At 45.0% G+C, this 11,111-nt stretch overlaps 1 protein-coding gene across 1 annotated transcript in view; it reads right to left on the reverse strand.

Moving 5' to 3' along the window:
• Nucleotides 1-822, reverse strand: part of CD180 (CD180 molecule) — a 181,900-nt gene extending 181,078 nt beyond the window's left edge. The window contains exon 1 of the mRNA XM_069627385.1: nt 655-822. Within this exon, the coding sequence (XP_069483486.1) occupies nt 655-813 (159 nt within the window). The 5' untranslated portion in view covers nt 814-822. The remainder of the gene's footprint in view (nt 1-654) is intronic.
• Nucleotides 823-11,111: the final 10,289 nt, after the last annotated feature.

Here is an 11,111-nt window from a genome sequence, read left to right on the forward strand (position 1 = left end):
AGTAATAATATAACCTTCACATGTCTCACACTTCACACAGAAACCACAGGGTGCTGCATGTTCGTGTCCAGTATCACACATGTGTAATCTTGCAATTTGTTATTTTAGGCTTTACACAGTTCTTCTTCAATCCAGGAAATTAAAAAGAGGGGTCTCATTAGGAGTTTGCCAGTCTGGAAACCAGGGTGTTGGTAAGCTCACCCGCACCCTTCTTTACGGATCGGCAAACTCCGAGTTTGTCTGCCGTGGCTGCTGTGCCCGACAGGGCTGACCTTGCCAGGTGCTGCGGCCACGGGAGGCGGACTGTTAATGGAATCACCAGCACTGTTGCTAACGGTGTGGGAATGGGGACTAACAATTTGCCGGTCCCTGATTTCCCTGGCCGCCGGACTTGGTATCTCGCAGTGGCACCAGGACGGCAGGCGCCGGTACATTATTATGGGTCGGGCAGCAACCTGCTGGTAGCGCTGGCAGGCTTACCACCGGACCCATAATGAGGCCCATTTTATGATTTTTGGATGAAAATCCAGGAGGTTTGTGACTTAGCAGACTGGAGGATAGCACTTTGGTTGGTCTAACTCTTTGATCACACACACCGCACAATTATAGCAGGTGTCTTCTAGTCTCCTTGAAGGTGCCCGTTCCCCGGCTTACCTTTGTGCACTGCTTATCTGCTGGCACAGCTTGCTGTCCAGAGGCCACAACAGCGAGGACGCCGGCCACCACCAGCAGGAGGACATCTTTGCAGGGAGCCATCGATGAGAAATTGTGCGTTGCTGTTCCAAAGATGCGGCTGTGTCGTTTGTGGCACATGCTGCAGTAGTACAGTAGCTTCCAACCGAAGAGTGAAAAGCAGAACTGGAAAGTGAAAGCGGAGCGTTTAGCTATGTCTGGGTGTGGTTATGTGTAGTTCACGTTTTACAGAAGCACTATTTCAACATTTTCTATGCCTATGTTGGGTTTTTTAAATATATATATATATATTGCAGCTCAAAGTGTTTTTTTTTGTTGTGTTTATTTTCTAAATGCTAGAAAACTCTTAGTTTACGACTTTGATCACATTCTGCTATATTTGGTTCTGCAATCCGGGCCTGCACACTGTTCGTAATACCATACTTGCAACAATCTGTGAACAAAAAGATGTAGGATTTTCAAAAATAATACTTCGCATAACAATGACATCACAGGAAAATACAAAATGTACATGTTTGGCACCACTGGAGCATTCTAAAATGCACAACCCATCCACCAGCACAATATGGAAAGATGTTCAAATGTTTAAAATGTGTAATCGTGAATGGTAAGTTGACACCGAGTTCAATGACCTAACTTCACAGAAGGTAATCACACAAAGCTGGTAGGCAACGTTTGCCACTGCTCTGTAGCAGCAGCCTGGGCAATAGATATTTATTCCTGCAGTGCAAGATGAATAACTGAACAGCATGGAGACTGATACGCTCCTCCGTTTGATATGCAGATGCGGTGTGATGGTGGTACGCTCTGCCACTTGCCTTCACTGGTGGTTCACGTAAGGCCTGCCCCGGCCAGAGTGCTGGGCAGAGTCACGTAGCTGTCAGGTCACTGGATTGGTCTGAGCCCATCACTCAAAGTAATCACTTACCCGCCCACTGCACAGACAGACTAATGTGTTGCTTGATTTGTCCTGGGCCGGTCTCAAGGCGCCTGCCTTAGAGTCACAAACATTACTTGCCACAGTAAAAAGCAGTAGGATCTGTCACCCAAATAGGTAGGTGGTTAGGACTGCTTAAAAAGCAGTTACCTACTGCCCAAATCAGTAAGGTTGGCAAGTATGTAATACTGTGTGAAAGACTGTGCACACTTGAATTTGAGCCGCATCTTCCACAAAATGGCAGCGTTGAGCACGTATTCAGGCATGACCGTGGCAAGAGCCAATGCCCGGCTTGTACTACGTTACGGGCACCGTGCGTCAAGTCAATTACTCTGGGCTTCCAGGAAGTTGCGTGGCAGACATCGCAAATCCTGGACGCCATTTCTTCAGCATCAACAGGCACTTGAGGCATCATTACCACTATGACCGATTTTTGAGTGGGTTATTGCTGGTGGTAATTTGAGGGACTCTGCTAGATTACAGCAGTGAGAGATGCAGATTTACAAAAGTAATGAAGGTGGTATTCCAATATGGCTGTTTCCATTTCCATCCTCATTACTGAGCAGCAGCAGTTTGGGCAGAGCCTGAGTCATTGGCACCCGGAGTGAGGAGGAGACCTTCCATCTTAGGTCAAAAACCTAAGAGAGCACGCTAGCACGTTGGCATGGCAGCGGCAGTTTGGCCAGCGCTGGGGTGGAGAATAGATACAGAGAAGAAATGAATGCGTAACGTTGTATTCAAGATCTGAGTCAGGAAGAGGCCCTTTGCATCACATCTAAAGCCAATGCCATTGTGCCAGTGAGCGGCAGGGATAGCAGCAGTTCAGGAATGGTTGGCGGTGATGCGCAACTCTTGCCTCTGCGCCTCACTGCCCCTCCCATCGTATTTGACTCCGTGAGAGCTACCTTTGCTTTGCTGGTCCTGGCCACCCAGCATCTGCTTCGAATAGGACTGTGGGAAAATGAGGATCAAATTAGTGCTGAAGTCCTCCAAAGATTTTCCAAAACACCATTGGATCTCCGTTAAAAACTACGGATTTGCGAGGGAGCTACATTGAGTTATGCAAGCTAATCCATCAGAAAATGTTATTCATTTTTTTGGGTGGTGGGAGGGGAGGGTTGATGTTTGTGGTGTCTTTGATGTTGTATTTTCGTTAGTTAAGTGTAAAAGTGCTGTTTAGGATAATTGGTTAGTGGTGAATTGGCAATTACGGTTTGTAGAGTTTTTTTTCCCTCACTGCATTTGCCTTGATTTAGTTATCACATTTGATTATTTTGTTATGCTCTACTTGTTCCATTTTTGATTGTTCTGAATTGTACTTATTTTTGAATAACCTAAATAAAGAGTTAAAAAAAAGCCTCATTTGAAAATCAATTCATTAAGACTTGGGCCTCGTTACGAGTTTGGAGGTATTTCAGTGGTAAATCCTTTGAAATACCACCAAACGAATTTACAGTTACCACCACTTGGTCAGGTGGAATTTCTGCCTGATTACAAGTGGTGGTAGCTGTGTAAATCCCCATTTATTGTGGGTCCATTGGACCCAATGGGGCTTTTTCTGCGGAATTACCGCTGCTGTAATTCCACAGATTCTACTGTATTTTGGCATTGAGTTGCAAGATTTACCTCCAGGGTTTTGCTGGACGTAAATCTTCCACTCCAAGACAAAACTCATAATTTGGTATAGTGATAAAATTGGAGGTAACCCATTTACCTACAACGCCACACTCGTAATGAGGCCCACTATATTTGATGCTTCATTTATGCCATATTAAAACCTGATAATTTATACCAGGCAGTCCGATTTAACATTCCTAATTCTAATGTCATAACATTAAGCACTATACATGAGCCTGGGACTTTAAAGCCTGTATTGTTGTACTGCCCGCAGTTGCCATCTATCCCTTGCATTTCATTAGTACATGTCTATGTTCCACGAGTTTTGTGAATTGTTTCAAGCTTGATGACTTATCATCCGAGATATGCACAATGATTTGTATCTTTGTATTGCTCTGACTTAGTTTTAATGCTATTTATATTTCTGTATAAATGTATGAATTTTAATATTGTGGTTTTTGTATGTGTATGAATTTCGTTACGGTTGAAACATGTTTTTTAACCAATAAACAAATAATAAAGATTACAAAGAAGCTGTTTACTCTTCATGGACTAGAGAAATCTACCAAATATTTACCAATCTCAACTTACATTCATATTTCACCTTCTAAATGCTCGCGCTAGGGTAAGTGAAAGGGCCGGTGTGGATTTATTTATTTAGACATTTATATTGCACACAATGGACCCCGAGGCGTGATGGCGCATACAATGCAAAAAATACAACATGAAACGTAAAACATCAAGCAGAGGAAAGTACGATCCTAAAACCAGGTAAGAAATGCTGATCGTCCCAATACTGTGGCAGTGCACTTAGCAGATCAAAAAAACACAAACAAAGAACTTTCTCAGTCTAACAGGGCACTTAGAGTATTCATTTACAATTTGAACCCCCGCTGGGAAAATATTTGCACATACTAAGATAGTGTGGTAGCGTGCTGGACGCACAACCCACTATAACGCAGTAATTATTTGATAATGAGCACCAATCGCTCAAGTCAATTCTGTGTCTAACCTTCAAGTCAGACAATCTGACAACCCCTGGTCCTGTTCGTTGTCGCAGCCATGCAAGCACCTTATTTCGCAGCGCTTCTCTGGTCTCTCTTCCAGCTGCCTTCCCAATATTGGAAATGACAAAGTTTCGTTGGTCCATAATAAAGGCTTGAGTGATGATGTCATTAATACTTGGCATTTGACATGTCCTTATTTCCACACTCTGTGCGGACATCTGCTTTGGTAAAACGTTGACTTCTATGGCTTGTACATTAAGATTTTGGTCAGAATTGTGATCAGGTGCCAGGGTTGAAAAGGATGTTTCCGTGACTTGACCCTTAGGGTCGGCGCTGAGATGTTTGGCCTGTTCATTAGTAGCAGATGTAATCCTAGGAGGTAGAAAGGGGCTACCCCTAATAAGTGTTGTTTGGGAGACTTGATCCATTCTCTCCCCTTGTAGGTTGACTTGGCATCTTTTATCAGATTTTATCGGCTGACTTGAAATGGCTGCAGAAAATTGAACATCAGTCTGTGTTGCAAATATTTCTCTGTGCAGGCATGTGACCGAGACAAACTCATACAAGTGTCGATTACTGAGCGGAGGTCTGTTAGACTGTGACAATGGAGGAGCTCTTGAGAGATGCTCACTTTGAGATGCAAGAACTGGATGGAAGCAATGTCATCAGTTTGAAGGGCAGTCAACCTAATGCCCCTTTTTAAAGCGGAGGTTGATGATGTTGTATAATCAAGATCCCTTCTGGCATATTTCTTTATCCCTCCCAAAAGGGAAGTCACAGCTGGGGAGAAGGTTAACACTGTGCCATCAGCAGTACCTTTTCCCAATATGCATTCTGGAGTGGCAGGATCTATAATATCAGGACTTGGTAACCAACAATCCAGGTCCCTGTTTAAACTTTTACAGGAGGAGTCTTGCTCCTTAATCTGATCAATAATCGCAGTAAGGTTACCCTTATAGGATAGGATAGGTCGCTCTGTTCATTTAAATGCATTAACGTTCCAAGTGCCTCTTCTCTTTCTATGTAAGAGAGCTATCAGCCAACACACTCTCTTTGTGGTACCAGGAGTAGACGAGGAGGAAATGCTTTCTATTTTCTATGCATTTCTCCGCGTGTGGCCAAATTCTGGACTATGGGGAGGATGCCCCGCCTTTTGCTACATTGTCCGGGATACTCAGCCGTAGTCTCGTTATTGAATGCCTGTCATCTCTCCTAGGAATGAGATCCACAGAAGACTTTGTCAAGCCACTCAATTTGAGGTTGCTTCCCGCCATACAGGGAACTCGCCCGGAACTTCTGAAGGGGCAATGTATTGAAACACGGCCATCACAAGAGTTCATCCGAAAAGCGACTCTGAGGAGATGTATTTCTACTCCTTGTTTGATGTAGGGACGTTGTGCTGCTGCCTGCTATTGGCTAAGCTAAACAGGATGTACCATTGTGGGTTGCATTCCTCTCTTGCATTGGGGAGTGCTGACTATTTAATACTGACAAATCAACCATCACTTTCTACTTGGTGCTAATGGTGCACAAAATGTGTTGCATTTCACTAACTTGCTTAAAATGTCTTCCCTGCTTGAAGTGTTCCATTGTCAGGCAAGTGTTGGGGGATAATACAGCTTGGTGCCAGGCTAGGAGGTTTTTTCTAAACTTTATATCTTGGAAGGTCGAACTGTATGGACTTTAATATTTGCACCTTTACTGCACCCAATGTCCATCGACAGTACTGGCCCTTGGTATTAGAACTTTGGCAGATGTGAACACTGGGACAATTGGTGCTTTTGCGAGTGGGTGACCAGGGGCCATCATGGAGTGGAAGCCAACCTGGTTCTCTCCGAGTACATGGTCAAGCAGTGTCACCACTATAGAGTACTGTTGCTCTACACTCTTGCAGTCCCATGTATTAGGACATTTTTGGGCCTTGTGTGGGCTGGGCCAGCTTGTTGCAAATGTTTGACCTTGTCATTTGTTATGTACATGCTACTGACACTTTTGCAATGCTGCCCCTCAGTTGGGAGTGACTGGGATGGCACTCAGACTTGGAGACCTCTCACTTAATGCAACCAATGCTATTAATGCAGCTCTTCTTGGATGCTTTTGCCATTTATTGAATGTTTAAACATTGTTATAATCCTTTATTGAGGAATTGTCAAGAAGCACTTTCCTATTGTGGGGTGACTTGGGAGTGACTTTAGGATTTGGAGCCCTATTACCTGGTGAGTCTTTACATGTTTTATTGGCTATAGGTGCTATAGACCTGAATTCTGAACTACGTATTTTCCTTTTTTATATTGAATATTTTATTTAAGTATGCACCGCTTTGCTACCAAGGGATCACCAGGGGTGTTTTGGGTTGTGAGTACCCGCTTATGCCCCAGTTATACCACTAAAGGATCTTTGAGATTGGCACAGAGTGTCTTTCATTACTGAGTTGTTGTTATAAGACTTGGATGATGTCCCTTCTTGTCCTCCCATTTTCTTTCTACAAGTCTAGGGGTAGTGATCAAACAGCAGTGATTCCCATTAATTCACAAAGTGCAACACCGTTGCCAGACCTCCACTCATCTAAATTTGCTCAGAAAAACACACGGTTCCATCAACTCTAAATGTTGGTAATAACAGTTGTGGTGACTCAGTAAAGAACGCAATGGTAAAAAAGGTTATACATCAAATTACTTGGAGAATTCCTCACAGACTCATCAATCTCAGCCTACAGAGGTTCCACCATTGACAGCACCCCAGCCCTTCTCTAGTATTACTTCCACAGCGCATGTGGATTACAAGGTTTTATCGCTGGTTGTGGAACCGAAGTTGGCTGTAGGGGATTCGTTGCTGAACTGTGATGCTGTTGTTGCTGAAATTTGCACAATAATTGCAGCCGACATTCAATTTTCTAACCAATGTTCACCTTTACTACACTTGCCCCCATCTTCAACACCAGAAATGATTAAGAGACCAGGTAGTATTTTAATGTAAGCAATGGGAATTGTGATGAATCCTTAGATGTTGTCACTTCTTCCCAGCGGGGAGCCCCTTACCATGAGGCCAGGGGGTGAGGCCGCTACCCGATAGTCCTGCTGGGGGTGCTACATAGTGGGAGGATCTCATGGTGAGAGATCTCCTGCTCTGGGGACAAGGATGACCATCTAAGGAGAACACAATATGACACCCCTCACCTAGCACCCTATACATCTTCCTACCCTGTGAACAACACTTCTATATCACCCATCTGTATGGATGTCTGTAAGATTGAATTTCCAACATTCACTGAGACGAGAAAGAGTAGGGATGTTCTAACAAGGATTACCTTGACATGTACTGGGACGAGGAGGTGATGCAGAGCACTGAATAGCACTTGGAGGAACGTGAATGAGCTTTCTAGTTGTCAGTGGCCCTTATGAATAAATATAAAGACAATTGTCAATACATCCCCGGAGGAACCGAGAACAAGGCAGCGGTTCAGTGAGGGAAGAAGAGGTTGATGACCAGGACGCGGAGAGAGAGGCAGCCACATGCGGTCCTACAGTGACGTACCGGGCGAGAAGCTGGCAGAGCAGAGTTCCAGGTGAGTGCAAGGGCCAAACAACTGCAGAGCATGCCAAAGAATGCCACAGAGCATGGGAAGCTGCACAAGACCCGAACACAGAGAGAGACGATCTTGAGACTTGAGACCGATCAGGGACGCTGGGTCCAACACTGAAGGTACAGGAGTTACCGGAATGGCTGCTGGGAGCGCAAAAGGGTTGCATAGGCAATCGGAGGAGAACCAAAAAATTGTTTCCTAATATTTGTTTGTTTGTTTATTTATTGATATGGTGCACCGGACCAGAAGGTATGAGGGCGCAAGCATTACAGGTATATTCTCAACTTAGTTGCAGTACTGTACATTATTTACATTATTATACAAGGGTGCAGTGAGTAGAAGCAGTTACAAGGAGTCAGAGTGAAATTACGACAGTTACAGGTTGAACAATTTTGTAGTAGTTACATAGTGTCATTTATTGGTCTTTGTTCTTAAGCCACTGGATGTAGTTACGCCTAAATTGGTGGTAGGTTTGAGGTGCTCTGACGGAGGGTGGTAAATAATAATAATAATAATAATTTGGCATTTATATAGCGCTACGAACCCTCCGGTATCTGAGCGATGCTTATTATTACCCACGGTGTGTGGTGCTCATTTATCGACCTCGGAAGGATGAAAGGCTGAGTTTGGCCTCGCCGGGATTCGAACCTGCGTTAGCAGACTCTGAGCGAGTGCTCTACTCGCTGTGCCACTTGACCGGTAGTGTGTTCCAGTGTTGAGCTGCTTTCACCTGGAAGCTGTTGCCGCCCATTTTTGTTCGCTTGAATCTGGGAACAGCGAGCAAGTTAGCATTGCTATTTCTGGTGTGTCTGTTGGGCGTGTATCTAGTTATTCTCTCTGTTAGATAACGGGGAGCTGCGTTGTTAAGGCATTTGTGGGTCAGGGAGGCTACCTTAAGCAGGATTTTGTCCGAGGTAGTGAGCCAGTTGTGAGTTCTCCTAGTATTCGAGGTGTGTTCTCTTTTAGGGAAGCTAAGCTCTGTTCTGAGAGCATTGTTCTGTAGGATCTGGATTTTATTGGTGACCTGTTTGTTTGTGCCTACATAGAGGGAGTTACAATAGTCCAGTTTAGATAGTATGAGAGCTCTGTCTAGAGTAATGCAACTTTGGGTGGAGAGGAAGGGTTTGGCTGAACGTATAAGCTTGCATGTGTAGGCTGTAGTGGATGCCATGGAGCTGACTTGTTTATGGAAGGAGAGGGTGGAATCGAGGTAGATGCCAAGGGTTTTCACTTCCTTAGCTACCTTTATGGGGTTGCTGTCTATGGTGAAGCTGGAGTAGTTGAGGTCCAGTTTGTTTAGGTTCATGGCTGATCCCAGGATGATGAGTTCGGTCTTGTCATCATTCAGGCATAGACTATGGGAGGCCATCCATGCCTGGATGATGAGGTACACCCTGTTCACCAAGGCCAAATCCGTGTTGTAATCTCCCGTCAACGGGATGAGGATTTGGGTATCATCAGCATAGTTAGTGTAGGTGATACCCAAACCGTCGAGATCATCAAACAGGGGCTTAGTGAACACGTTGTACAGTGTGGGAGAGACACATGACCCCTGAGGGACCCCACATGTGATGGGAATGGGGTCAGCGGAGGCCGTGGTGGAGAAGACGCGCATGGATCTGTTGCTTAGGAATGATGTGATCCAGCCAATCGCTTTGTGGGAAAAGTCGGCAGCCGAGTCTAAGTGGCTACAAAGGATTTTATGATCAACAAGATCAAATGCTGCCGAGAGGTCTAAGAGGAGCAATAAGGTAGTTTTCCCATTATCTCTCAGAGTGTCAATTTGGGCCTTGAGGTCAATGAGTGCAGTTTCTGTGCCGTGTTGGGGTCTAAATCCTGATTGCCGGGCTCCTAGGAGGTGGTTTTGTTCAAGGAATTTTTGAATTTGTAGGTAGGCCGTCTTGTCGAGGATTTTTAGTAGGAAGGGGACGGTGGTGATGGGTCTGTAGTTAGTGGGTACGGCTGGGTCAAGTGTGGGTTTTTTTAGTAGGGGGAGGACCCAGGATTCTTTGAGGTTGTTGGGGATAGTACCAAAAGAGAAGGAGGCGTTGATGAGTTTGGTGATGAATGGAGATAGGTCTCTGGCTGCGTCTTTGATAATTTGAGGTGGGCATAGGTCGCCTTGGCAGTTGGATGGTTTGAGGCCGAGTATGATTTTTTCCACTTCTAGCGTGGAGACTTTGGAAAAGCTGAAACGAGTGAGGGGAATGGTGGGGGGAGGGTGTTGAGGGATGGTGCGTGGGGGGGTATTGTTAGGTTTGGATTTGGATAAATTCTCTTTCTTGTTGTTAATTTTGATTTGGAGGCCTGCAACTTTATTGGAAAGGGCATTTTGGATGCTGGTGCACCATTGTTTGTCTTTCTTACAAGTGTCTGGGGCCGGGATGGGTGTCTCCAGCTCTTTTAATATGGTGAACAATTCTTTAGTGCTGGATTTGGCATGCAGTTTTCTCAGGTTGTAAGATTCTTGTTTGGCGAGGAGGATTTCCTTTTTATAGGTAGAAACTATTTTGTTGAGGATCGGCTTGTTGCTGTCTGTAGGAGCTTGTCTCCAAATTTGTTCGTTTTTGCGTTTCTCTAATCTAAGGGCTTTTAGGTGGGCCGTGAACCATGTATTCAGGTGTTTTATCGGCTTGGGTTTTCTCAGCTTTAGTGGTGCGATGGCATCTAGGGCTAGGCGCATGCTGCTGTTGTAACTTTCAACCAGATGGTGGGGGTTGGAATTGACAGGGAGTTGGTTCAGTCTAGGTAGAATGAGAGGGATGAGTTTTTCCACAGTTATATTTTTCTTGCTTCTGGTCGGGATGGCTGAGGCTAGGGAGATGTTAGCGATAGGGCTGGAGGCTTCAAGTATGAAGGAGAGGAGGTGGTGGTCTAACCAAGGTTGTGGGGTGATGGCAGTGATGGAGATCGCACTGTTGTGGTCTGCTATCCAGTCAAGAGTTCTCCCTTTGTTATGAGTGGGGGTGGACACTCTTTGGGTGAAGCCTAATTCTGATAGTGAGTAATTGATGGCTGACGCTTGGGTGTCTTTAGGGTCATTGTAGCCAAGGTTAAAGTCTCCTAAGAGGAGGCATTGAGAGGTATTTTTTAAGTTGTTAGAGAGGATGGAGTTAAGGTCTTCCTCAAAGGAGCCTAGGAGTCCTGGGGGTCTGTATAGTAGGTGGATGGTGATGGTTTGGGAGTTGGTGGTGGGGAGTTTGGCTGTGAGCAATTCACAAGATGAGTAGTGATCGGTGGTGTCAGGTTTCAGGTTGAGGTGGGTTTTGGCGAT

The sequence above is a fragment of the Ambystoma mexicanum genome, chromosome 6p (assembly GCF_040938575.1).
Source record: "Ambystoma mexicanum isolate Mex_15411 chromosome 6p, UKY_AmexF1_1, whole genome shotgun sequence".
In the NCBI taxonomy this organism is placed as follows: domain Eukaryota; kingdom Metazoa; phylum Chordata; class Amphibia; order Caudata; family Ambystomatidae; genus Ambystoma; species Ambystoma mexicanum.